General features: G+C 51.4%; 1 protein-coding gene across 2 annotated transcripts in view; it reads left to right on the top strand.

Moving 5' to 3' along the window:
- The first annotated feature begins 345 nt into the window (after window positions 1-345).
- Window positions 346-27,947, top strand: part of ANXA11 (annexin A11) — a 45,426-nt gene continuing 17,824 nt past the window's right edge. Inside the window, exons 1-2 of one of the 2 annotated variants that reach the window (XM_029932029.1) lie at window positions 346-604; window positions 27,282-27,344. In XM_029932029.1, the coding sequence (XP_029787889.1) occupies window positions 27,290-27,344 (55 nt within the window). In that variant the 5' untranslated portion in view covers window positions 346-604; window positions 27,282-27,289. The remainder of the gene's footprint in view (window positions 605-27,281; window positions 27,345-27,947) is intronic. The other variant, XM_029932030.1, reaches the window with a different exon arrangement.

A 27,947-nucleotide genomic window follows, 5' to 3' on the forward strand; every position in this document is an offset into this window, starting at 1 on the left:
AAGCTACTCGCCCTACCACCACTATTTCCATACGGTTGCGTGGCTTTTTTAATGTGGAAAGTGTTCTTTGCCTTAAAGAGAGGGGCTAGAGGAGGCTTGGGGAACGCCCTCCCCAAGATCGCGGCGCAGGGCGCGACCCCTCGCAGGACGAGACCGTCGGAGGCTGCGGGCGGAGTGGCGTCTCGCCGCCTACCTCCTAGCGTCCGCAGGATCCCCTGTCTGTTAAAGGGAGCCGGCAGGCCTACGTCTTTCTTCCCCGCCCCTGGAGGCAGCTCTCAGCTCAACAGCCCTCTGGGCTAGGACCTAGGGGCGGGGCCGAGGCGGGGCTCCGCCCCTCACCCGCCCCACCCCCAGCGCGAGCGGTTCCGCCCAGGGGCGAGCTGGGACCCGGCGGAGTTTTCCGCCGGGTGGGCTCCTCCTCCCGCCCCGCCCTGAGTGTTGCGGCGCCCAAGTGCCCGGAGTGCCCGGAGTGCCCAGAAAGCAGGAGTGGGACAGAGCTCCCGGCCGACCAAGGCGCCGCGCCCGGGACGCCAGTGGAGAGAGCCGCCGCTGCCTGCAACCCCCTTATTCCCTTTCGGCCCCCACCCCCGTGATCGGTGGCCAGGTAAGCGAGGGCTGCCCGACCCGCCCGGGACACGCGGCGGGGCGGCGGCTTGAGACGGGGTGGCGGCCGAGCGCGGTGGCCCTGCCGGTGACTGCCCCGCGCCGGCTCTCGCCCCCGCCCTGCGGCTTCCTGGTTGCAAGGCGTGGTGGCGGGGGGGGGGGGGGGGGGGGGGGGGGGGGGGGGGGGGGGGGGGGGGAGGGGGAAGATGATGGTGTCGGGCTGTCGGTTCCGGACGGGCTACGTCGGCCTGGCTGTCAGTAGATGGCTGCCCTCCCAGTGGGGTGGGAGGTGCACAGGCCGGGCCCAGGTCGCCAGGGCCACGTGATTGTGCTGCTCGGCGGGGGTCAGGGTCTCAGCAGATCCTGGGTTGTTGTGGGACGACCGGGGAACTTGCGACCGTGTGAACCTGCGACTAGAAGGCGACGGGCTGGTGTGGGGGAAGGCCGATGGCCCGGGCCCCTCTGACCTAGCTGAGTTCTCAAGACTGTGTGTGCCGTTCCCGGAAAGTCTTGTGCTAAGGAGAGCTAGTAGGGAAGGCTGGATTCAGGAACTTTCCTTCTGAACCTGGGGGGACGCAAATCCTGGGAACTGCTGCTGTTGGCGAGTGTTTGCTAGGCGCTTGGAGAGAATGCGGAACCGTCCTGGGGGCTGTGTTCACCAGTGTGTTTACCTTCTCTGCCTTTCCCCTCCAGCACCGTTTCAGGGAGGCGTTCTTGAACTTTTCTCCCCTGGGCCCTGCCCAGCCCTTTGAAGGCTTACACTGGCAGAAACCAAGTCTCTCGGGCTTAAAGGACAGTTGCGGAGTTCCACTTCTGAGGAGAGGAGTTAAGCTAGCCAATTCTAGCCCAAGCTGGTTACAGTTAGCCCTGGGAACATTTATGTCCCCCTCCCCTCCCCATCAGTGATCTTGCTATGGAGATTGCGTGTTTTAAGACACTCTGGGTATCCTAGGTAGCCAAACACTCTGCTCTTTCCCCTGAACCCCTGCTTTGCTCCTAGCTGCCCTGATCTGGGCATGGAGTGGTGCTGTGAGGGGTGAGCCTCTTCCCTGCTCACACAACAAGGAACAAAAGTTGCAGGGGAGGGCAGGGCTGAGTCCAGGAGCTGGACAGGCAGGGTGTGTTCTCTTGCTCACTCCTAAATGGTTCTTATTATGTTCCTTCATTCCTTCCTTGCTAAAGTCCATTGTTGGAGATTCCAGAAGGATTAACAGTGCTCCTTCCCTCAAAGGCACTCTTTGTGCTTCTAGGTGGTCTCCAACGAGACCAGCCAGGTGAGGTGCCAGGGAAATTTGTGGCCCTGGCATCGGGTGCTCCGTCCCTCGGGGTCCTGCATCCCTCTCTAATCTTATCTCTTACTAGTCTCTGTGCCTTGGTTTCCTCATCTTTTAAATGAAGGTAATAATACCTACCTTACAGGGTGGCTGAGAATTTAATGAGCTAATATGTACAACCCAGGCATTGACCTGAACTGGTGAGTGGTACACCATACCCACGTGCTCCAGGTGGATAGCACCGCCGTAGATAAAGATTACGGCAGGGCCTGGTTTATAAGTCATAACCTGTGAGTGTCATCAATAATAATAATACAATACAAATAGCTGTTGTTTCTTTTGTGCTGAAGATCCAGGCAAATTGAACTGCCCTTCTGCCATGTTGTTTTAGTTCATGTTGTTCTGGCCTCCTGGAATGCCCTCCTTCCCCATTTTTGCCCATTATTCACCACCCTCCCGGGAGCCATCCGGGTGCCTCCTAGCAGAAAGGGATGAGGTATCCCCAGAGCCCACCAAGCCTTCCTTTCCCACTCCTTTGGCACCGCTTCTCAATCCTCACCTCGATTAGTATTTGTATGACCACGTGACCGCTCTCTGCCCTGTCCTTGTCTGTGGAGGGGAGGGGCTGTTTCTTACCCATCTCCTAATCTCAGAATACCCAGTATGGGCCTTGCCTGATGTATGTGCTCAGCAGATGTTAGTGGAGTGAAAGAGGCAGACCAGGGAAGCAAGGTTTTCCTTGATATTAGACCTTGAGGGCTGGGTTTAGAGCAGCAAAAAAAAAAAAAAAAAGAAGAAGAAGAAGAATGAGATGGAAATAAGTCCAGACTGAGAGGTGGGTGTAGGAAATGGCTGAGAGTCCTCTTTGATTCCTTAATGTAGCCAGGGCCAGGGCTACAGATAGGCCCATCCTGGATTGCTGTACCTCGAAGGCCAAGATCGATTAGTGATGCCTTGGTTTTGTGATTCAGGGGAGGATGGGTAGTTCCCGGTGACAGCAGTAAGAATCCAGCCAGAATAGGTTAGTGTGGGCTCTTGGCAATTCACAGAACAGAGAGAGAGAGAGAGAGAGAGAGAGAGAGAGAGAGAGAGAGAAGGAGAAGCCAATGTAGGCAGGAGGTAAATGTAGAAACGAAACAAAATCTGTGCTGAGTGCTGGATGTTCAGAGGACCCAGAGCCTTTCCGGAACCCCGCTCCTTCCTCTTGGATTCACCTCCTTCTCTCTCTCCTTAGCATCTGTCTTTCCCCCTTAAGCCTGAGCAGCTCCTGGCACTTGGTCCCATGAGGAGCACTCAGGGAGGAGTTTGTGTGGGAGTGTGCTACTCAGTCACAGCCAAACAAGCTGACAGACTTCCCCGATTTTTCACTACAGCACCTTCTTGATGCCATTGTCTCCCGGAGCACTGGGAGTTTGAAAGATCCTGGATAGGAAAGCTTCTTAGGCGAAATGAAGAAACTGAAGTTTCTTTGCTGGAACATTGCATTTTTAAAAGGAGTTGTTGAAATTAAGTGGAACTTTCTAATAACTACTGAAACCATAGGCCTCCTGACCCTGACCCCTTTACCCCATGAAATAACGGTCTGATATCATGTGGTGGTTTGTTTTTGGGAGGATCCTAACAGCACAGTGCAAACAGCGACTCAGATACACTGATGGGAGAAAGTAATGGGTGAGGGTCAAAGAGGAGTCTGTGGACAGAGTTCTCTTCCCTTATGGGTCACCTGGGGCAAGCCATGCAGCCACACAGGGTCCCAGTGTTCTGGATGGTAAAAATGCCTACCTCCGATGGCTGTTTGCAGAAACTGGTGAGAAGAGGTTTGCTAAGGGAGGTTAAGATCAGTTAGGATGTGGTGATGACAATGTTGATAGCTTGTGTGTGTCACTGCAAGGAACCTTGGAATGGGATGGAGTGTACAGGTGGCTGATCCCTGGTTCTGTGATCCCTTAGTGTCTTCGAGGGGCTTGTGCTCCTGAAAGTGCCTTAGCAGAAAAGAAGGGAAGAATTTCTCCAGAAATTGAGAGGGAAGTCCTGTGGCCACGGCCTGTGACACCTACAGCTTGGGGAGAGGCTGGCCGGAAGGACAGTGAGATGAGAGGAACCTGAGTGAAGGTGGAGAGGAGAAGCCCAGAGGAGGTTAGCAAGGTGGAGGGAGCATGTGGCAGATGAAGCCTGTGAGTGGCATCTCTGGGGGGACAGGGTGTTTTTGCGGGGTTGGGGGGGGAGCTGGTGATAGCAGATGTGAGTAAGCGGTGTTCACCTAAAAGGTCACAGCTATTTTTAGGAAGCGGGTGACAAGGCATGTTTCTGTTGAACATGAGTGAGTGCCCACTGTTTGCCTAGCCTTGTGCTGTGTGCATCAAAGCAAAGGCCACCTCACCCACCCTCGTTTCCCCCGAGACATAGAACACTGGGTGAGAACCAGGGCTGGAAAGTGGGTGTGATCATGAATTCAGTTTTGGACACAGCATTTGAGGTGCCTCTGAGGTACCAAGTAGGCAGGTGTGGGACTTAGGAGGGGTCTGGGCTAGAGAGCCTTTTTTTTGGTCTGGATTGTATCTGATTTAAGGCATGGTGAGATAGAAGAACTCACCTTGAAAGCTGAGTAAAGGAAGATGAGCCTATAAAGGAGCTGGAGTGGGGGTTGGGGGGGAGTGGGGGACAGTGACAAGGGGAAGTGACAAGGAGGTTATTCAGCGCTTTAGCCGGGGTAGTTTTGGTGGGCTATTGGAGCAGAAGCCAGACTGGAATGAATGGGCCAAGGAGTTGCAGGTCAGGATCTGGGGATACTGAGTGTAGACAGGCTTTGAAAATGTTGGCTCTGAAAGGAAGGAGAGGGATTGGGAGGTGCTGCAGGAGACCTGCACTGAGGGGGTATTTGTTTCTGTTTCTTAATTCATTCTTTTATTCCCATTCCACCCAGGAAGTTAGCCCTGTGGGTGGCCTGCAGCTCAGGGTCCCTCCCTGTGTCCCTCCATGTCATAGACAAAGACACCTGTAAATGTTTGCTTCTTTCACAGAATGGATTCACGCTGCACACCTTACTCTGTAGTTTGTGTTTTTGATTAGTTTGTCACAAGCACTAACCCTGGGTTCGCCATCCTGCCGGTCAGTAGCAGCTGTGGGATGTTCTGTAGTGCAGGTGGACCAGAATGTATGTGACCTTTCCCTTATTGATGGGTACCAAGACTGTTGACTGTGTTTGTAGTTTGAAATAGTGTTGGAATAAACAACCCATAGGGCCCTGATTGGAATGTCATCGAACGTATTTATAAGAAGAGCTGATGTTTTTATGACCTTAGGTTTTCCAAATCAGGGACAGATTACAGGCCTTGTAATACATCTTCACTAGATATTATGAATGGGAATCCAACTGGATATGCGAACTGGATTATAATTTTTGTGTGACCTTTCCACCCTTTTTCTGTTTGTTGGTCATTAATTTCAACCTTTGTCATTATTCATTCCTTCTTTTGGTTATTTTATTTATCTACTTTTAATATCTACATTGGCTCATTTATTTTTAGTCTTTTAACTAATTAATTTTTTAAACTTTTTTTTAATGTTTTATTATTTATCTTTGAGAGGGAGAGACAGAGCGTGAGTGAGGGAAGGGCAGAGAAAGAGAAGGAAACACAGAATCCAAAGTAGGCTGCAGGCTCTAAGCTGTCAGCACAGAGCTCAATGTGGGGCTTGAACCCATGAATTGTGAGATCATGACCTGAGCCTGTCAGACACTCAACTGACTAAGTCACCCAGGTGCCCTTAAAAAGCATGTAAAGCTCAACATTTTTGTGTGTGTACAGCTCTAGCTGGTGAGCCTGTGAAATGCTCACCTTTCCATTGCTTTCTGGTTACCATGTAGTTTATTTATTTATTTTTAGTAGGCTGAAGCAGGCTCTAGATTCTGTCTCCCTCTCTCTCTATCCCTGCCTTCCTAGCATGTGCGCATGCACTCTCAAAAATAAACATTAAAAAAATTTTTTTTAATTATTAATTTTAGGGGCGCCTGGGTGGCTCAGTCAGTTAAGCATCCGGCTTCGGCTCAGGTCATGATCTCAAGGTTCGTGGGTTCGAACCCCGCATCAGGCTCTGTGCTGACAGCTCAGAGCCTCGAGTCTGCTTCAGATTCAGTGTCTCCCTCTCTCCCTGACCCTCCTTTCCTCGCACTCTCTCTCTCTGTCTTTCAAAAATAAATAAAAAACATTAAAAAAAATTTTTAATAAAAAATTATTAATTTTAGATCTATAAGGAAGAAAGGAGGAAGGGATTCTCCCAGATTCTTGGTGATATATTCTCCTAAAACATAGATAACATGGTATTTAAGGCCAAAGTCCAAAAGCATAAAGATAAGCAACAAATGACACAAAGTACAGTCTGCAAAGATATGCATGATAAACCTGTATACACCAAGCACGGATGCCAGATTAATTTGTCTAGAACAAATATAAGTACAGCTTGACTTAAATAAATTTCATAGTGAGAAATTTTTGGAACACGTCTCAGAGTTTGATAGACAGATACTTAAGGAAATGCAGATAAGCTCAAGTTAACAGATGTATCAACAGTATGTGTCCCACAGAGAATACACAGCCTTCCCTGTCCCTGAAACCTTCTGGTAGGAATCCTGTAGTTGCCACAAAGAAAATCTTAATACAGGGACGCCTGGGTGGCCCAGTCGGTTGAGCGTCTGGCTTCGGCTCAGGCCATGATCTCGCCATTAATGGGTTCAAGCCTATCTTGGGATTCTGTATCTCCCTCTCTTTCTGACCCTCCCCTGCTCGCTCGCTTGCTCTCTCTCTTGCTTTCTCTCTTTCTCTCTCAAAAAAAATGTTAAAAATTAAAAAAATAAATCTTAATACAGCCCAATGAGAAGACATTTGTGGATCACATCCACTAATCATAACCCAATAAAAGCCCCAGTCAACATTAAAATATGATCATACTGTCCCACAAAAATACTCAGAAATCCAGGGCGCTGTCTTCTAAAACATCCTTGGATCAAAACTGATCTGCATGGTGGGGTGTCTGGCTGGTTCAGCCAGAAGAGCTTGTGACTCTTGATCTCAGGGTTGTGAGTTTGAGCCCCATGTTGGGTGCAGAGCCACACAGGCACCCCAATAAGTGCATTTTTTAAGACAGTAAGCGACAGGCTCAGAAATGTAGTGGGAGGCATCAGCTGGGGGGTTACTGCGTGGCCTGCTCTGCGGAATAGGTGGTGTTCAGGTCCCCCCGTTTCTCAGCTCCCTGATCATCATGAAATAATCCGGTCCCAGGGATCCCATGATAGCCAGCTTCTTAGGAGGGGTGGGTAAAATAAGATTTGCCTCCGGCCCCAGGGATGGGGTCTCCACATCTGCCCCTTCCTTTATGTCCAACGTCACAGACAGCTCTGACTGGCAGTCACACCGTCGTTCCTCGTTTGTGACAGCACATGACCTTTCTCAATTCCACAAGGGATGTGACAAAAGAGTCAGTACACAAAAAGGTCCCAGGGCCAAATGTCAGATAATAAAGATTTGGGCCCCAAAATCTTACACTTTTTTTTTGTATGTTGGTGTTTTAAGTGACATCAGCGATTTGGGGGGAAATCCTAGTGAGTAGTTTTCCAAGCCCTGTGTTTGCAGGTATAGGCAAAGGGCTGAAAAACAGGCTGGAAAAAAACCCCAGCTTGCTGAGGCAGGATTGTTGAAAAAGTCCTCAACATGTTTTTAATATAAGCATTGCCACTAAAAGTTTTTCTTTGTGTTTACCTAATATATCTTTACTAGCTCTTAATTTTTAACCTTTTCTTTTTCATCTGAAAAATAAAAAAAAAGAAGAAATGAAAAATAATATTTCTTTCATGATCAGCACATGACTGGACTATGTGGTGGAGGGAATGGTAAAGGGCGGTGATAACAATAACAAACTGAATTTGGCAGTTTCTGTCTTTGGTAGAGAATTCAGACTGGTTTTTTTTTTTTTAAGGGCGCCTGGGTGGCTCAGTAGTTAAGTATCTGACTTCGGCTCAGATCATGATCTGACAGTTTATGAGTTTGAGCCCACATTGGGCTCACTGCAAATAAATACTTTTCAGAAGATTTTATTTTGTTTTATTTTTTTAAGTAATTTCCACACCCAATGTGGGGCTAGAACTCACAACCCCAAGATCAAAAGTTACCCGCTCCACCAACTGAGCCAGCCAGCCCCCCGCCAAACATACCTGATATTCTTGATTTTATTCCTTGCATCTTGGTTTCTGTTCGTTATTTATCATACCTGGATGTTATTGCTTTTCCGATTTCTGCTGACTTGCTTCAGTTTCCTACTTCCCTAACCCACCTGCATCAGGCTTCAGTTGTGGTCATGGATTAAGAGAGGAACTTCTCTCTCTCTCCAGAAATAGGAGGCCAGGGTCAATGTCTGCTCCATGGGATTGTGCAGATGCCAGGCTCCTTCTTTAAAATTGCTCCCAGAATTCTCTAGGGCTGTGGTTTTCAAATGTGAGCATATATAAGAATAATTTGGGGGCGCCTGGGTGACTCAGTCGGTTAAGCCTCTGACTTTGGCTCAGGTCATGATCTCATATCGTGGGTTCGAGCCCCGCGTCGGGCTCTGTGCTGACAGCTCTGAGCCTGGAGCCTGCTTCCAATTCTGTGTCTCCTTCTCTCTCTGCCCCGCCCCACTCATGCTCTGAATCTGTCTCAAAAAAAAAATAAATAAATAAAACATTTTAAAAAATTAAAAAAAAAAGAATAATCTGGGGGCGCCTGGGTGGCTCAGTTGGTTAAGCATCCGACTTGGGCTCAAGTCATGATCTCACAGTCTGTGCTGACAGCTCAGAGCCTGGAGCCTGCTTCAGATTCTGTGTTTCTCTCTCTCTTTCTACCCCTCTCCCGCTAGCGCTCTGTCTCTCAAAAATAAAATAAAGTCATTAAAAAAAAAAAAGAATATTCTGGAAAGTTTGTTAAAACACAGAGTTCTGGGCCCCACCCTGGTTGTGAGTTAGGCAGTCTAGGGTGAGGACTGGGAATTTTCATTTGTGATAGCCACTCAGGCTGTGTTGATGCGTCAGTGTGGGGACCACCCTGGGTGGCCCTGCTCGAGGAGCGTCCCTTACCGGCATGGCCCATGACAGCGGGCTTTCAGGGCTCTGCTGAGTTGCCAGGGAGGCCTGGAAACACAGTTTGTGTTTGAAGCCACCACTTGCCGAGCAACAGCTTGTGTTCTGTTACGGAGAGGGCAGATGGCTGAGGGGGACAGCCGGAAGTTCCTGGGACACCACCCACTGCTGTCTATAATTTGAACTCCTGCTGTGCTTATCAGTCCTGCCAGCTAAGCTGGTATCCCTCAGGTTAGGAAGTGGGAATGGTATGTCCCCACGGTGGCAAGCCCGTGCCTGATGCTGGGCCTGGCAGCCTCCGACCCTGCGGGTTGGCGAACAAACAGGCTGCCGTGTTGCTGATGCTCTGAGAATCATCCCTCCTTCTGGGCTGCCCCCAGGAGTCCCCGTCCAGCAGCCGCCCATCCTGTCGCTGGGAGCCCCCTCCTGACCTTACAGGCCCCACAGGGGTGTGGGTGGCCCCTCCGACACCCAGCTTTGGGCTGGAGAGTCTCTTGTTGTGCTTCCTCCTTCTAGCTCACCTTCCTCAACTCCAGGTATTATGTGTTGGTGACCATTTCCAGGAGAGCTTGGGGGAGGAGGCCATTTACATTCCGAACTGGGCTGGGGCTCCTGGTGCCCCAGAGAGGTCAAGACAAGTGACTGCCAAGCCGCACTCCTGCTGTTGTTAATTCCTAGGAAGGGAAGCAATGTCACAGAGGCTTCCCTGGGACAGAGGATGTTTCCTGTGCTGCTGATTGTACGGGAATTTAGTTGGGAGGCCGACAGAGTCACTTCCTCATTGATAGCCCGTACCTTTCCCCAGCCCATTCTCCGGCCCCGGGAGATGGGCTGCCCGGGAAGGTGGGCTGGAGCCCAGAAGTGTGCTGAGGGGAGGGGAGCCCGCGTGGGCCATGAGTGCATCAGCCTGGAAGTCAAGAGACAAGGTTCTAGTCCGTGTCCTGCCCCTTTCAATTCTGAGGCGTCAGGCAGACTTCTTCTGCTCTCTGGGTCTTGGCTTCCCACTCTAGTAAATTAGGCCGGCTGAAGCAAACGATTTCATGAAGGCTACTTCCAATTTCAGTATCCTAGAATTCCTGCATAATCCAGTGCTAGCGCTCTGGGAATTGGCTTTTTATTTCTAAGAGGTGCCTTTCGGAACTGGCTTGCTCCAGTTCAGCCCTGTGGTAAGGCCTGTGCCCTGTCCCAATGCCACTCTCCCGGCCTGCTTTGCCCAGAACATCTCCAGGCTGGTGGGCCCCAGGGACCAGGCCTCAGAGGACCGTTGGAGGCGCTGCCAGGATAATGATTGACAGTCATAGGCTCCAGCCGGTCGTAATTCATGGCCTGTGGGTGGGGAGTTGAGTGTTTAACCGCACCTCATGCAGGCTTTTTGCTCAGTGTCTGGGAAAACACAGGATCTGTGGAGTGCTGCCCTGGGGCTCTCTGGCTTGTTTCTGTGGCTTAATGGCACTGTGCCCACACCTGAGAGGCGAGGCACCTTCTCCATGAGGACAGGGCACTGAGGCTCCACGGTCCCTGCAGAAGGTGATGCCACTTACCCCCTTTCCAGCAGAGTTAGGGATGTTCATACACCCTCCCCAAACACGTGAGGCCCCACTTTGGTGTGGGAGGGAGACAAGGAAATGTCCTTGTGAGTCCTCTCTACCCCCAGAATTCCTGAAGCCTGTGCACCAGAAGCTTCAACCAAAGAGGCAATCGGAACGGGTGCCACCTAGAATGTGGAAGAGATGAATCAGGGTCCACTCGCATCCTGGCACTATGTGAGGACCTCACTGTGCCCAGCCCTGTGCCAGCCAGTGGCAGCAGCAGGAGAGGCCTGTCCTACAGCCTGGGCACTCACTCTGTGATTCTGGCTCTGGCACTAGCTGGGTGTGTGGCCCTTGCTTGTCAATCATCTCTAAGCCTTAGTTCCCTTAAGGTGATAATACTGATCTTGTAGGAACAATTCGAAGATTAATGAGGTGATCTACAATGAGGTCATATGTGTGCCTATCATAGGTACTGAAAGGGGCAGCACTGTTAGAGCACTGGAGAACATAGAAAAGGTTTTAGGCCAAGTGCTGGCAGGTTCCAGGAAGAGGAGTCACTATGGGTGGGGACATTAGGGTGGGCTTCCTGAAGGAGGTGGGACCCTATCTTGGCTAAAGGCAGACTAAGGCTGACATAGGCTTAAGAAAGGAATAAAGGAGACAAGGAGGACAGACCAGGTAGAAGGAACTGTCTGAGTGGAAGTCCTGAGGATGGAAAGTTCCAGGATAATGTGCTGGCTGAGCCACAGACGTGTGTTTCCTGTGATTCTTTCCGTCACATATGTACCTCTAGGAGGGTACCATTTTCCCGCCAGGCACAGTGTAACTCTTGGTCCAGGGCCCTTGGGCAGAGCTTAGGATCCTCCCTGCACAGGTCAATCCATACTTGAACTCTAAAAGAGAATCTCCACAGAACTTTATAGGTCTGTGATCTATAGGCCTGGTGGGGATATCTTTCCACTTCCAGCAGTACAAGGTTGGCTGGGACTTTGTCACCATTAAACCGCTGGTAAACATAATTTGAAGGAGAAGTTTTTTGGGGCTTCTAGGAGTGTGGGCAGGGAGGTGCCTCAGCCATTTGGAGCTGGAATAGATACTGCGTCCTGTCTTCTAGGCTTGAAGGGACTGAGCCTCTCCAAAGCCATTTGAATGGCCACTCCCTGCTGCCTTCAGTCTTGTCCGCTTCCCCCACTTCGCTGTGAGAGAAGATCTGTGATAGGCCTTGGGCCTCGTGTGTGCGGCTCGTTGTATCCTAACCAGCAGGGCCCTGGGTGACATCTGTCCCTCTGACTGTGTGTGCAGGTACCTGCAGGGACAGTGCAAGTGGGGAACAGTGAGCAGCTGAAGCAGGCACACCTGGCCGAAGGGAAGTGTAGGACCCGTGTTACCAGATCTCCCATTTTTCCACTAAAAAAAAAAAAAAAACTAGGAGTGCCTGGGTGGCTCCGTCGGTTAAGCATCTGACTCTTGGTTTTGGCTCAGATCATGATCTCATAGTTCATGAGTTTGAGCCCCCATTGGCCTCCAAAGTGATAGTGTGGAGCCTGCTTGGGATTCTCTCTCTCCCTCTCCGTCTCTGCCTCTCCCCAACTTGTGCTCAAGATAAATAAACATTTAAAAAAATTTTTTTAATGTTATTTATTATTGACAGAGAGAGACAGAGCATGATAATGGAAGGGGCAGAGAGAGGGGGAGACTCAGAATTCAAAGCTCCAGGCTCTGAGCTGTCAGCACAGAGCCTGACGTGGGGCTCGAACCCACAGACCTCAAGATCATGATCTGAACCGAAGTCAGATGCTTAACTGACTGAGCCACCCAGGCGCCTCTAGAAAAGCTTTTTTAAGTCTGACCCAGAGTCTCTTTTATGCTCTTCCCCCTCCCCACCCGGAAGTAAATGTGAGCTACAAAACCCTCATGGAGCCCCAGGTTCTGGGCAGCACAGGTCCACAACCATGGACCCCATCGGCTCACCCACTTAATAGGTGAGGGAGAGAAATGCCCAGCAGAGTCTTAGGTTGACCAAGGCCCTTCAGAGGGGAGCTGGTTCTCTAGACTCTTCTCCCACCTTCCTCTCCCAAAGAATGCATTTTCTGGTTCTCACTGGAATCTCCATTCTTCCTGGGAATGGCTCCTACAGCCCTTGTGGGTAACTTCCTGCAGCTGCTGTATGGTGTGTGTCCACAGCCAGGAGGAAAACCCCAGAAGGAAAGCCTCACACAGGCCAAGACTTCATGTTTTCTTCTTGCCCCAGGTGGTCGAGCCCAGGCCAGGAGCCTCTCAGAGCCCAGGAGTGGTATCACCGAAGTAATGAAAGTTAGGCTTCAGCTTCAAGAGACACCCACCTGCCCCCCACCTCACTTGCCTTGGCCCTTCCAAGAGAGGGGCACTGGTAGTAGACTCACAGAGTCATATTATTTTGTAAAATTTGCAAAAATAGTGACTTTATGTCATTTAAAAAAAATTTTAATGTTTATTTGTGAGACACACACACACACACAAACACACACACACACACACACACACACACACACACACACACACACACACAGAGTGTGAGTGGGGAAGGGGCAGAGAGAGAGGGAGACACCAAATCCCAAGCAGGCTCCAGGCTCTGAGCCATCAGCACAGAGCCCGATGCTGGCCTGGCTTGAACTTATGACCTGGGCTGAAGTCAGATGCTTAACCAACTGAGCCACCCAGGCACCCAACATTGTGTCATTTCTTAAAGAGGGCCCTTCACATTGTATAAGCTCCAGACCCCCCAAACCCAGGACTGACCCCGTAATTGCAGTAGCTGGCTGGCATCCTATCTTTTGGACAGTGAGGTCTTGTTTTGGGGCAGGAGGTGGGGCGGTCCGGGGTCGGCCCTCTTGGGATCTTGGTTATGTCACCTAGGCATGCCACTTCTTCCCCTCTGGTTGTCAGTGTTCCCATTTGTGAATGAGGGCTGAGATGGGGTGGGTAGGAATGAACTGAGTCATCGCTAGGGGTGAGTGAGCTCTGGTGCCCCAGTTGGCATGGTCCTGGCTGGTTGGGGTGTGGTTACCTGTGCCGAACAAGCTTCCCCTCCCCAGAGTATTTGCATTCCTGGCTGGGTGTGTCTGGCCTGGCCACACAGAGCTCACTCGGAGCCTTAGTCTCACCAGGGTGATTCATGCTGACCGAGAATACAGGGGAGCAAAGCTTTATTGAGCTCTTATTCCCAGACATACAGGGGAGGCGAGCACCTGGTCCTCCCTTTCTCGGCTGGAATGGTTTTTTTGTGGATTTGGTGGTTCATTGCTTCCCTTGTCAAAGAAAGCTCGTCAAGCTGCATAGACTTGTTCACAGATCTTTTACAGGAGGAGAACAGGGACTTTTTCAGAGAGAACACCGCAGAAGGATCTGGGAAGGAGATCGCTGTATGCTTTAGTTTTCTATTGTTGCCATAACAAATTACCACAAACCTAGTGGCTTAAAACCATGCAACTTTTTTGGTGGTAAAATATATAAAACATAACATTTACTGGGGTGTCTGGGTGACTCAGTCAGTTAAGTGTTTGGCTTCGGCTAAAGTCATGATCTCACAGTTCATGGGCTTGGGCCTTGCGACCGTCTCTTGCTGACAGCTCAGAGCCTGGAGCCTGCTTCAAATTCTGTATCTTTCTCTCTCTGTGCCTCTCCCCTGCTCGCACTCTGTGTCTCTCTCTCTCTCAAAAATAAATAAACATTTAAAAATATATGTACGTTTTAAAAAAACAACCTTAAAATTTGCCATTTTCAGCACTTTTAAAAGGTGTGTGGCTCCGCAGCATTAAGTACATTCACATTGTTGTGCCACCATCACCACCCCCATCTGTAGAACTTTTTCATCTTCCCAAACTGAAACTCTGTCTGCTAAGCAGACCCTCCCCGGCCCCCACTCCTCCAGCCCCTGGCACCTGCAATTCTGGAATTTGGCCACTCCGAGCGCCTCCTGTATGTGGGATCACACAGCATCGGTCTTTTCGTGATGGGCTTATTTCACTGGGCTTCACGTCCTCCTCAACGCTCATCCCTGTGGTAGCACGCGTCCGAACCTCTGAATCTGCTTCCTTTTTAAGGCCGAATAATATCCTGTCACGTGCCGTACCCGACATTTTGTTCATCCATTCCTTCTCATGGACGTTTGGGGTGTTTCTACCTTTTGGTGCTTGTAAAGTGCTGTGGATGGTGGTGTGCTCATGGTTCGGGTCCCTGCGTTCACGTCTCCTGGCTCTGACCGCAGAGTTGAATTGCTCTACCGTTGGCCACAGCGGCTGCACCATTGACCGCCCGACCTTTCCGTCTTACACTTCTGTCTCACGGGCCTCATGGTGTCTGTTGGGCAGGGTTGTATCTTTTCTGGAGGCTCTAGAGGAGAACACACCCTTGTCTTGTGACGTTCCAGAGGCCGTCTGCATTCCTTGGCTCGTGGCCCCTTCCTCTGCATTTAGAATCCCTCTCCTGCTTCAAATCCGTCCTCCTTGTTCTTCCTTTTCATTCTTAACCCAGCCAGGAAGGGGCCTCTGCTCAGGGAAGGACTCATGGAGCTAGATTGGGCCCACCCGGGTGGTAACCTCGAGCATATCTGCGAATTCCCTTTTGCTGTGTAAGGTAACATGTTCACATGTTCTGGGGGGGCCAGGGTGTGGACTGTCTGGGATATTTTTGAAGGACCTAATCAAGGAACGTGACAGTGCCTTGATTTCAAGCTTTGAAAAGCCCTGCTCCTTACCAGCATTGTCCCGAGACACGCCATGATTGGATAGTTGGTTGGGCATGCGCCCCCATGTGGGCTGGACACCTGGTAGGTGGGTGCAGGCACTGAACAAGGTGGGGTGTATGTCCAGGATCTTTGATGACCCTTCTCCCCCTTTCCAAATGTCAGAGCCTGCCCTCTTGGCCTCTTGGGAGAGACCAGCACTGTGTGAGTTGGTCACAGAGTGAAGAGAGCTGTCCCATACATTACAAGGATTTTTTTTCTTTTATTGATTCATTTAGTACTCATGGCAACTCCAAGGCAGGTGGCTAGGTCCTGTCTTTGCAGACAGCATCGAAGTTCAGAGAGGTAAACTTGCTCAGGCAAGGTCACACAGCAGATAGTGGAGCCAGGACCCAGATCCTAGTTTCCAGGCTAAGGCTTTTTTTAGGGAGAAAGTTAAAATTACCCAAATGCCTACTATATGCCAATAAACTATATGGTGGGTAGCTTCCTATATGGATATCAGTGTATCGAATCCTCACAGCCACATAGTAAGTTAGATGTATCTTCTCCAATTTTCCCAGCGGGGAAAAAAAAGGCTCAAAGGGATCAAGCAATATGCCCAGGGTCACGCAGCCTGCAAGTGGTAGAGCTAGACTTGGAATCATTGTCGCTCAGCTCAAAACCCCACGTATCCCCCTGGATCCCCCGCATCCCCCGCATCCGTGTTAGAAGAGCCGTGTGGGCTGCGGGCAAAACTCCTACAGCAGAGCCGAGCCGTTTCTTGTGACTGTCCTGTGATATTTGTGGCTCTTGATGGGGGAGCGTGGGCCGTGTGAAGATGGGGAACCGCTTAGCGTGCAGGAGAGAGAGCAGTTGGTGGTAGCAGGACCTGCAGAGGATCTGGGGATGGACGCTGGTGATGCTTGGGCTACACAGCGTGGGATGAGCTGCTCGGCTTCCTCTTTCCCCACCCGGGGTTGGGGGGTGCAGGGAAGGAACTCCCCAAGTTGCCTTCCTGCAAGCCATGTGTTGCACAGACAGTAACCGCCTGGGGCGTGGCCGTGGTGCACCCCTGGGGCCCAGGTGATCCTGGGGCATTGGCCTTGGGGTGGCCCTTGCAGGAAAGGGAGGGACTTGAGGGCAAAGGGGGCAGCCAGGAGGGCCTGGCCCCTCCTACTTTGTTTCTCAGGTGCTAGCGGGAGCAGAGCCCCTTTTGCTCCAGTGGTGTGACCGAGCCGCCTCCCCAGGCGGAAGTGGTGAAGCAGAGACACAGACCTGTCTCTCCTCGGCCTGAACTGCACTTGGACATACAGCCAGCCCCCAGTTCCCCTTTTTTGGGGTGGGTTTCCTCAGGTCTTGACCACAACTTGGACTTGTCGCCGCCAACGCGTCTGTCACAAGACCCTCAGCGTTTACAAGGACCTGAGCCCTCCGCACGTTCTGGGCTTGGGTGTGGGCGCCGGATGTTGACACCATATCTGGGTTCACCCTCATTTTCCACTGCTCAGAAATCCCGAATCAAGACTGGCATCTGACTAAGTGCTGGCTCTTCCTGAAGCCCGATCGTGTGGGGTCGGAGGGAACTGTCCCACGCACAGCAGCGAGGCAAGCCAGGTCTGTCTGAGAGCAGTGCTGTGCAGGGGTGGGGGGAGACCCCACACGCACCTCTTTGTGCCTGCTCACAGGTACCTTCACGTGAAAGCCGTCCCTCCTGCCTCACTCCGTCCCCTTCTCATCTCCAAGGACCCAGTCTAGAAGGGCAGCTGAGAGGAGAGAAAATGGCTTCTGGGCCCAGGTGAAGCACTGAGCCCCCTTCCTGCATACCGCAGGGCTGGAGCGTTGTGCAGGGGTGTGGGGGCTGCTCACCTAGCTCCCTCCTCCTGGGCAGGTTTCTTCTCCAAGAGGCCTTTTCAGAGATGCTCCTCTCCCCTCTCCCCCATCAGCTTCTTGCCTCTGCTTCCCTGACCCCTGCCGTGGAAGGGCTTGAACCAACGCCCCACCCCCCCACCCCGCCTGGCACCCAGGCGATCAGAAGGGAAGGAAAGAAAGCTCTGCTCATTTCATGTTGGTGGTTTTTCCTTGGGGAGATGAGAACATCAACACAGCCATTCCCAGGACCTACTGCTCCCAGGGCTGGGCTTGGTGTGGGAGAAGGGACTGGACTGGACTGGATTCCACTCTTCACATCCTCTGCCCCCACCTCCTGTGTTACTCCCCAACTCCACAGCCCATCTCCTCTGCCCGCACATTTCTCATCATAAATATTAATCAAATGGTCCAGGGTCCTCGAGGACCCTCTAATTCTGTTTGCTGTTTTATGCAAAGGAACCAGATATAATGAAAGGTTAAGCGATACAAGGAGAGCATTTCTTATATTAAACTGTTACTATCCCCAATTTACAGATGTGGAAAACTGAGGCTCAGAAAGGTTAGGTAACCTGCCCAAGGTCACACACCTAGTAGAGAGTAGGACTGGGATTTGAACCCATGCAGTCTGGCATCAGAGTTCATTTCTTCCCACCACCCTATGATTACAGTGGAGCTTGATGTCCTGATTCCTAATCGCATCCTATTCCATTAACTGATATATTTTATGTTTTGAGGTACTAGTTTCTGGGGCTGGTGGGCTCTGTGAGGAAGTATAGTAGAGTGGGGGGTGAAAGTCCCGGGCTTTGGAGCCTAACTGCCTGGGTGTGAATCTTGGCTCAGTCATTTACTAGCTGTATGTTGGGCAAGTTTCATAATCTCTCCTTACCTCAGTTTCCTTATCTCAAATAGGGGTTCATTATTTTAGTATCTTATAGAGTTTTAAAGCTGAATTCCACATAAGGCACTTAACAAGGTGTCTAGCACATAATTATTCCATAAATGGTAACTGTTGTTATGATTGCCTAATAAGTGTGGGAAATTTGGGGATGAAGTTAAGCAGGCTCTTTTGTTACAGGACTTCTCAGAGCCTTTATTATGCTATTATGAACTGACACTTTGGGGAGCAGATGTAGGAGGCAGCATTTTCCAAAGTTTTTAGACAACTAATGTCTCTCTCTCTCTCTTTTTAAATTGCATTCCTCTAAATTCTCAACTTGCAGGATGTTAAGCTGGTGTCTGAGAACACAGCTCCGGCAACACTGACCTGTGCATCAATTTGCCTGTTTCTGCTTGCTAAGGCTGAGCTGGGGGTGGGGGTCCAGGTTAGTGCTGAGCCAGCTCTGAATGACTGTGTGTGGCCTAGCCCTGGCCGTGCCTGGCTTCCCTCCTACCCTGTAGGTGTGGGGAGAGGGAAGTGGTGTGAGCCTAGGCACCTGAGGCCATAAGGAATGAATGGCCTTGGCAAACTCTGGTTCAAAGCATATGTACTGCATTTACTTCCACCCTGGAAAGAGGGGCCTGAAAGTAGGTCTCCAGTGGCGGGGGCTGACTGGGACCACGCAGCAAGCCGGCCCAGCTCAGGATGAAGGGGCCACAGGTTTCGCAGCACGGCTGTTAGGAAAGAGCAGGCAGCAAGCAGAGCTCTCCCGTGGACCCTCTCCCTTGTGTGTTAGTGGCTTGAGTAAACAGTGTCCGTGGTGTATTTTAGCTGCAAAACCAAAAGGGTTGGAAATTAGATAATCTTCAAGGTCCCTTCCAGTGTGAACGTTTTGGGAGTCGGTAGACCTAGGGTTGGAGTGAAAACCTAAAGAGCCCCTTTAGGAGTCCTAAAATGCAAAGGAAGGATGGGCCCTTTAAGGTGAAGCCCCACCCCCACCCCAATCCCACTTCCCGCCCCTGGGTTAGTGAGGTCTGGGGAGATCTGCACCTGACTCCCGGCTCCTCTCACATTTCGGATCCTTTTCCATATAAGATTCTTGGGAGTGGATTACTTTAGGCTTGCTGTGGGCCTCATTTGCATTCCGTCTGGGTCACTGTCTCGTGTTGTCCGGCCCCCTGACCCAGGGAGGAATGGCCCACCGCTCCCAGGGCAGTGTGTGGAGGCCAGGAGTTGCTCAGACTGGCTGAGGGCGGGCTAACATCTCCCCAGACAGTGCCAGGTGTGGTGCCAGGTAACAATGTGCACCATTAATTACAAACCTAGCCTTGTACTGGAGCGAGGGGAGTTTGCAGATACGCAAGTAAATCTCTTGCTTTAAAACAATTATATACACATACGAACATACATAAACCACACACACACACACACACACACCCATGCATTTATGTGTATGTTTTGGGGAAGGGGGCTCTTGAATTAATACATTAGAAACTGCTCAGTGGCAACTTTGGATAGAGAAACTTTTTGTTTTCACTTTGTGTCTTTCTGGTTGTGTTTGAATTTCCCTACAGTATGTTCTTATCTTTTTACTCTATTCTTTTATTTTAGTTTTATTTATTTGTGTATTTATTTTTAATGTTTATTTTTGAGAGAGAGACAGAGACAGAGGATGAGCAAGGGAGGGGCAGAAAGAGAGGGAGACACAGAATCTGAAGCAGGCTCCAGGCTCTGAGCTGTCAGCACAGAGCCCGACCTGCGGCTTGAACCCACAAACCGTGAGATCATGACCTGAGCCGAAACCAAGAATTGGATGCTCAACCGACAGAGCCACCCAGGCATCCCTGTTCTTTTTTTATTCTATTTTTTTAATTTTTTTTAATGTAATTTATTTTTTAGAGCAGTTTTAGGGTCACAGCAAACTTGAGTGGAAAGTACATTACTATCAAACCCGTTATCAATACCCCCACTGGAGGGTACGTTTGTTACAATTGATGAACCTACGGTGTGCCCGCCATTTTAGTGTCATACGGAATAGGAATAGTTTCACCGGGCCTGTTCAGCCCTCCCTACTCCCTAAATTCCTGGAAACCACTGATTTTTTTTTTTTAACCACTGATGAGTTTTGGCTTTTCCAGTCTGTCACACAGACTTGTTGGAATCATGCAAGATGTAGCCTTTTCTCATATGCACTGAAGCTGCCTGCTTGTCTTTTCGTGGATTGATAGCTCATTTCTTTCTAACCCTGAATAACATTCCCTCATCTGGGTATTTATCCATTCATCTGCTGAAGGACTTCTTGGTTGCTTTCAAATTTTGACCGTTATGAATAAAGGTGCTGTGAACATCTGTGTGCAGGTTTCTACGTGGACAGGTTCTCGTGTTTTTTTTTTAAATGTTTATTTATTTTTGAGAGAGAGAACAGGGGAGGAGCAGAGAGAGAGGGAGACACAGAATCTGAAATAGGCTCCAGGCTCTGAGCTGTAAGCACAGAGCCCAATGCAGGGCTCGAACCCACGAACTGTGAGATCATGATCTGAGCTGAAGTCAGGCGACCAACCAACTGAGCCACCCAGGCGCCCCTCTACGTGGACAGGTTCTCAACTCACTGGGGTTCCTACCAAGGTTTGCTGGATCATATGCGGTGAGATAAGACACTGCCAGACTCTTTCAAGGGGTCTCTACCATGTTGCAGTCCCACCAGCAGTGAGCAAGGCTTCCTGTTGCTCCACGTCCTTGCCTCCCTTTGGGATTTGGGGCATTCTGATAAGTATGTGATGGTATCTCACCGTTGTGTTGTTTAATTTGCGGCTCCCTAATGTGTGACGGGGAGCATCTTTTCATATGCCTTTTGCCCATATTTAAAAGTCAGGTTGTTTTCTCACTATTGAGTTTTTAGGAGTTCTTTTCTATATTTTGGATACAGCCCTTTATCAGATGTGTCTTGTGTAAACTTTCCCAGTTGGTGGCTTGTCTTCTCTTCTTTTCATTTTTAAAAATATATCAGCTGAGAATCATCTGAGCTGCATGACTTAAAGTCTATATTTAAATTCTTGCATAAAACCAGGTTGAGCATTTAATATTCAAAGACGAACACACAAATGAATACTTCAGCCCCCAGGCTGGGGAAGGCCAGTAGAGAGATCACCCTCCCAAAGCTTCCCGCTCTGGTCCAGGGCTTGCTGCAGGGCCCAGGGGTTGGGGTGGGGGTGGGGTCTCAGGGGCGATGCTCCTCCTCTGCTCTGCGTTAGCCTGCTGCAAGCTCTGTCCCCCACCTGAGTCCCGTGCTGGCCTTCTGTGTTCTTGTGCCAGGCTTGGCACTGCACCACCCACCCCTTCCTTTCCCTTCCTTGTCCCTGCAAGTTAGCATGGACACCAGGAAGTGTGCACCGCCCAGCCTTGCCTGAGGCTCCTGTCTCCCTCTCCCCTTTTAGAGGCAGGGATGGGATGTGGCGTGGGGTGAGGTGGGGGGAGGAGTAATATGAGGCTCTCCTTTAATGGCAGGGCAAGGGGCAAGAAAGTGGGAGTAAGGGGCTTGTTCTGGATGATTTGCCTCTTCTGCCAACACAGCATTTCCAGATTCCTGTGTTTGAGGACTGGCAACTGCCCTTGGGGAACCCTTGAAATTTAACAGTGTGCCTGCATATGTATACACAGCTTCAGGAAGCAGGCCATTTTGCAGTCCTTGAGACTGGAGAGTATCCAGGCCCCCTGTGTGCCTGCTGTATACTTTCAGCATTCGCCTTGATGAAATTATGAAGCAGGGTTTGTGAGCAAATGGCTAAGAAAGAATTCTCGAGATGTTGGTGCCAAAAGGTGGCTTTATTATAGCACCAGGACAGGACCCCTGGGCAGGAAGAGCTGCACTGGGGTCATGAGGAGTGACTGATGATATGCTTTTAAGTTTGTGGGCGGGGTGGGGGATAGAGATAAGTAAGTTGTAAAGGAATTTTGAAGCAAGGCTTTCAGGATTTTGAGGGGCTAGCTGCTGTTGAGATAAGGCTACTTGTGGTTTTTTTTTTTTTAAATGTTTTATTTATTTTTGATACAGAGAGACAGAGCATGAGAGGGGGAGGGGCAGAGAGAGAAGGAGACACAGAACCGGAAGCAGGCTCCAGGCTCTGAGCTAGCTATCAGCACAGAGCCTGACGTGGGGCTCGAACGCACGAATGTGAGATCTGACCTGAGACGAAGTCGGAGACTCAGCCGACGAGCCACCCAGGCGCCCCGCTACTTGTGGTTTTTAATAAAAAGCAGGAAGGCACTAAGGCAGCCATGAGTCCCTTGAGCAAGGTCACACTCTGCATGTTTCAGGTGTCTGTCAGTGGGCTGCAGGCTGTAAGGAGATGTAAGCTGCATTTCTCTTGCTTTAGTTTCCCTCTTTAGCCTGGCACTATGAGGCTTGGTTCTGAGGGGATCCTGGGATGCCCGGGTCGTGGTGCTTGTCCTCGGAACCTACGACTGGGAATAAAGGCTGGGCAGCGTAAGCTACAAGGTGTCCCAGGCCCCGAAAGGAAAGAGTGCCTGGAGTGGGGAGCGCAGAATCAGTTACATCAGGATCACTGGAGATGGGTGGGGATGGGGTGATGGTTTAAATTGCGGATTCCTTGGTCCTTCCCAGGTTGAAGAGCCCAGAATGACCGGGGACAAGGCACAGGCATTTTCGGTGGGCTGTGCAGAGGATTCTCGTGCACGATGAAGTGGTGCTACTCAGAATATGGTCCACAGTCAAGCGGCCTCAGCACCACCAGAAGCTTCTGTGTGTAAAATGCAGAGTTGAAGGCCTATCCCAGACCTACCGATTCAGGGCCTGTGAGAAAGGGACCCAGCAGTCTGGGCTCTAACAAGTCCGACGGGGGATTGTTTTGCATACTGGAGTTGGAGAGGCACCCATTTTGCCGAAGACGGCCACAGCTGGATGAAATGGAGTGTCCAGCAGCAGGCAGATGGTCCCCGTGAGGAAGCCAGGGTCCTATTTGTGCCACACGGGCCCAAAAGGGGCAGGACTGGAGGATGGAAGTTCCCCCCAGAGGCTGATCTCTAAGAACTGGAGCAATCTTGGAAGAGGCCAGCGGCCTGCCTTGTGGCATAAGCTGTCTCCAGTGAGTCCCCGGGTCATGTCCTGACCAGAGCCACCATAGGATGGGGGATCTGCCCCCGCCTGTTAGAACTGCATCAGCAATGTGAAGCATTCCTGCCCAGGCACGTGTTTTCTTTGTTGAAGGACAGAAGTAGGAGAAGGGCCTGGTCAGTGCAGAAGGTGTGATACTTGCAGACGCCAAAGAGAAAGCAGATCTGCTGGGCTGTAATTTGCTGTGTTCTCCTCTGCAGTGGAGAGCGAGGGCTGGACAGGCATGGGGAGAGGAAGGTGAGGGGCCCCTGTCAGTCCCGGGGTGCCGGGAACACCTTCACTGAGTACAGCAGGCCCTGGTGGTGGACTCTTTTTTTTTTTTTTTTTTTTTAATGCTTATTTATTTTTGAGAGAGACAGAGGATCTGAAGCGGGCTCTGCACTGACGGCACAGAGCCCCATGCGGGGCTCGAACTACAAACTGTGAGATCATGACCTGAGCCAAAGCTGGACACTTAATCGACTGAGCCACCCAGGTGCCCCCAGGGGTGGCTCAAAGTTACACAAAGACTGGATGATGAGCAGATTTCTTAGTGTTCACAAAGGGGAAAGCAGGTGGACATAGTGAGTCAGAGAGTTGGATCCCAGCAGCCTCCTGGTTGGGTAGGCACTGGGGGCAGGCGTGGTGCTCCCCAAGGGTGCCCAAAGTTATCCAGCTGCCATTGCCCTTCTCCTGGGAATTAGTAGGCAGATAAACTAGAGGGCTCTAGGCATGGCCAGCGTGTCAGGATCCTTGTGCAGGCCCCCTCGAAGCGGTCATGAACTTGATGGAGACTTGTGTGTGGCTTGTGGTGGAACTACAGCCGGAGAACTGGCGGAGTGGCTGCACCTGTCGTTGTGGGACTGGAGCATGGTCTGCGGTGACCGTTCAGGAGGGCTGTACTCGGCTCTTTTCCTACCATTCATTTGGAAGAAAGCAGAGGTCATGCTTACCAAATCAGCGGCTGTAAAACAAAGCTGAGTTCCAAGAAGTTTGATATCGGAGGTCAGGACACATTAGCAGGCTGAGCAGCAGGCAGAATGCTCTGGCATTTAACAGGAATCTGCCCCAGGTCTCCTGGTCCAGAACTTTCTTTCAGTGTATCCACCCAGGGAGGCGGGGACCCGAGAGGCCGTGGTCCTGCCCTGCCCTGCCCTCTCCGGGACCACAACTGGGGCCTTTGCTTCCGCAGAGGTCTCTCAGGACAGAGAAGGGAGTGAGTTGCAGACCGGAAGTGGTGGGGACAGGAGGCTGCTTGCAGGAGAGGGCGGGGCTGGAGGCGGGGACAGGAGAGGAAGACACGCCCCCCTGGACGAGTGTTTAGACCCAGCTTACTGCCAAGGGAAAGATTTTGACTCTTGCTGGGAAGTCTGCGAAGCCCTCCTGGGAATGAGCGCCATCACCCTGGGGGCAGCCTGAGGCTGCCCTGCCGTCCTGCCCTGGGTGGGGACGCACTGGTGGACCCTCTAGGTCTGGGTCCCTTCCCTGTACATTTCTGTAATAATGCTAACCCCAGGCTCTGAGCCTGGCCGCCTGGGGCTGAATAGATCCTGTGTGAGTTATTTAAATCTCAGAAGAACAGCCTTGGCCTCAAGTGGGCTCAGAAATCTGCACCTGAATTGGGCCTTTTTTTAAAGTTGTTTTTTTAAAAGGCAGTACATGCATGGTGGCAACAAAGTGTAAATATAAACCTTAAGCTTCATTTCTATCCCCAGTTTTCCCTTCTAAAGGCAACCAGGGTTACCAGATTTCTTGTTTATCATTCCAGGGATGGTGTGTGTGTACATATACACCACCGAGTTTGTATGTTTACATTTTTTTAAAAAAGACATTAGCTTAGTATATACACCGTTCACACCTTGGTTAATAATGGTGATCATTGCCTAGCCCCATATATGGGGCTGGCTAATTCTAAAAATAGCTACAGCGTATTTACTGTACGGGTCTGTTCTGATTCACTTAACCTGCTGTTTCAGATGGCTGCTTAGGGGTTTGGTGTAACAGAATACCCCAGGGAGATCCACGTCCGTGCCATTTCACATAGGTGTAAGTGTACATGGGAAAGCGATTTCTAGAAGGTGACTTTCTGGGTCGGAAGGTGGCGTGTTACATTCTGACATCTTTGTGCTTGTAATTGGCGGCGCCCCTCGTGTATTTGCATGTGCGGGCACCTTCAGTTGCTTTTCTAGAATTGCCTTTTCACATCATTTCCGTTCCTCTAGTGGTTATTGGGTGTTTTTTTTTTAAGTCGCAAAACAGTTTTCTTAAATTTTTCATTTCTCTTGTCTGTTGTTTTCCTTATTTGTTTCTTATTGTGCAGAACTTTAATTTTGTGTCTTTGGGGCCCGGGGCCACCTCTTATGTTGAAATCTCCAGCTGAAATTAATTTTGAGGTATGGAAACAGGATAGTATCCAGCTTTTGGTTGTTCGTGGTTTGTTTGGGTCCCCCCCCCCGCCCCTGGCTATGGATGGGGCCTTTTGGCGTCAGTCTTCTGGGAGGAGACAAGAAGGGTGTGGAGGGGTCTTTGATGCCCAATTCGCGTCTGCTTGACGGTGGTCTCCAGAGAGAAGGGCATCTGGAACCCAACTGCAGCTCACACTGACCTCATGCAGGGTGCTTCCTCTTCCTCACATCAGAAGATTCCCGGACCATCCATCATTCAGATCTCCAGGCTCTCCGCATCAGCAGGGCCTGAGGATTCCGGCAGAAGACTCAGGCCCAGGGCAGGACCTGGGAGGACTTTGTGCTGACAGCTCAGGCAGCCGCGGGGGGAGGAGTCGCACCGAGGGCAGCGCCCCTGGGACCCTCAGCCTCACCACGGTGTGCAAGAGGAAGGGTCTTCGGCCCACTCTGCCGGTGGCCAATTCTAGCTCTCTCCAATGTCACTCGGCCCTCATCTGGCCTCCTGCTGCCTTGCCTACAGTCACCTCTGGCACCATGTCCCACATCCATCATTCCCGTGGGCCCAGTGGGTCCTTAAGGAGGCCTGTAAGCCTCCTTGCCAACCACATGCACAGATCTCCAAAGCAGTTATGAAGGGCAACTCGAATCTTGTAGGCCACTGATGGCATCTGGAGCAGTGGTTCTCAGAGTGGGGTTCCCGCACCAGCAGTGTCACCTGGGAGTTAGCTGGAAATGCAGATGTGGTTCTGCTGACTCTCTGGTTCTGCAGGGGAGCCCAGCAACGGGTTTGAAAAGCGCCTCGGGCGTTCTGATGCACACGCTGCAGTTTGAGATCTAGGCTGGGCCCAACTTACAGGGAGATGCCGGAGTCCTGGGGTCCGAAGCTCGGACTGTTGAGGGGGCCTTTGGGTGTCCCACCCCTCTCAGCTGTCATTGGGTGCTGCTGCAAACTGTGGCAGTCGCTGATGAGCAGGAGTGAGTAGGCTGCGTGACAGTCTGAGTGGCTCGGGTCCCAGCAGGTCGGTGTGCCTCCTGGGCAGTGTAAGTGGCATGTGGCCTGGCAGGAGGATTACACAGGGGGACTCTGTGAGAGCAAGTGTCCCCCCAGCACCAACAGGCATGAAGCCTGGGTTCCAGGCCTTTCTCCTTCCCTACTCCTGATCTGCAAGACACTTACCCTTTCTGAGTTCCCAAGTGCCTCACTCGCCCTCCTTCCAGACCCTGAATCAGACGGGGTGTCCTGAGGTCTCTTCTTTCTAGGAAAGATGATTCCGCATCACATGTCTGTGTGCCTGAGGAACCCGAGGTTGGAGAATGAAAAAAGTAGCTTGGGACAGACCCACCTCGGAGGCGCTGTGGGTAGTGTGGGGGTCTGTAGATTGAGCTCAAGGGACAGGGCTCTGGCTGGCTGGTGCCGAGGACACTGGAAAATAAAGACAAATAGACCCAGACCCCTGAGAACACAGCAGTGTGCGCTCACCTCTGAGGTTGGAGAACAGCCCCCCATGTTCAGTGTCCTGTGTCAGAAGGGGTGGGAAGGGGTTTGCCAGGAAACGCGGCCACTGGTGTGCGGCGAAGCCTGTGGTGGTGGGCGTGGGCGTGGGCACTGGCAGAGTCTACCTCTGCTTCCCGGTTCTAGCTGGGGGCCCAGCAAGTAGAAGAAGGTGAGCTGGGCCTGCCCAAGTCACGCCTGAGGCAGCCTCTCCTTCTGCAGGGGCCTGGCTTGTGGCTGTCACTGTTGTCGGGAAGGCTGGCCGCGGCTCCCGGCAGAGCCTGAGCACAGCTTCCTCTTCCCTTTCAGATCCAACCATGAGCTACCCAGGGTATCCCCCGCCCGGAGGCGGCTACCCCCCGGCTGCCCCAGGTAAGAGGGTCGTGGCAGGCGGGGAAGGGAATGCCCTGTCGGCCCAACACAGGAGTGGAGAGGGAGGGAGGAATGGTGCTTTCTAGTTATTTCCTCACTACCCCAGGGGCTCTGCCAGATGTGGAGGGGCTGGAGAAAATCCTGGACCCAGGGCCCACCAAAGGCCTGGATTTGACGCACTTGCGGAAAGCCGGGACTAGGCCAGGACCCAGTTTCTTGCTTTAGTAGCTGATAACAGCAGGCAAACGCCTTCCTTTCTCAGAGACTCCGTTTTCTCCATTTTCTTTTTGGCAAAAGGTTTCAAATATCTCCCCTCCACTGGGCTGTCCCAGAGACTGATGAGGTAGCCAGCTAAAGCCTCTGGCACCGTGTCCTACGAAGCACTGTTAGGTGACCATGGCCCCGTGTCACTTCTGCCCTGTGCTCAAGCACGTGGTTGTGCAGCAGCAGGGTCCCCCCTGCCAAGGGAGGAAGGGGAGGGTGGCACTAAGGGTCAGATGGTCGTGCTGCAGTGGCCAGTTGCTGGGGATGGACAGCGGTGGAGCTGCACCCGTGTCTGGGCCGTCAGAACCCAGCCCCGGCTCCCATGTGTCTTTTCACACC

Source organism: Suricata suricatta, chromosome 2, assembly GCF_006229205.1.
Source record: "Suricata suricatta isolate VVHF042 chromosome 2, meerkat_22Aug2017_6uvM2_HiC, whole genome shotgun sequence".
Taxonomy (NCBI): domain Eukaryota; kingdom Metazoa; phylum Chordata; class Mammalia; order Carnivora; family Herpestidae; genus Suricata; species Suricata suricatta.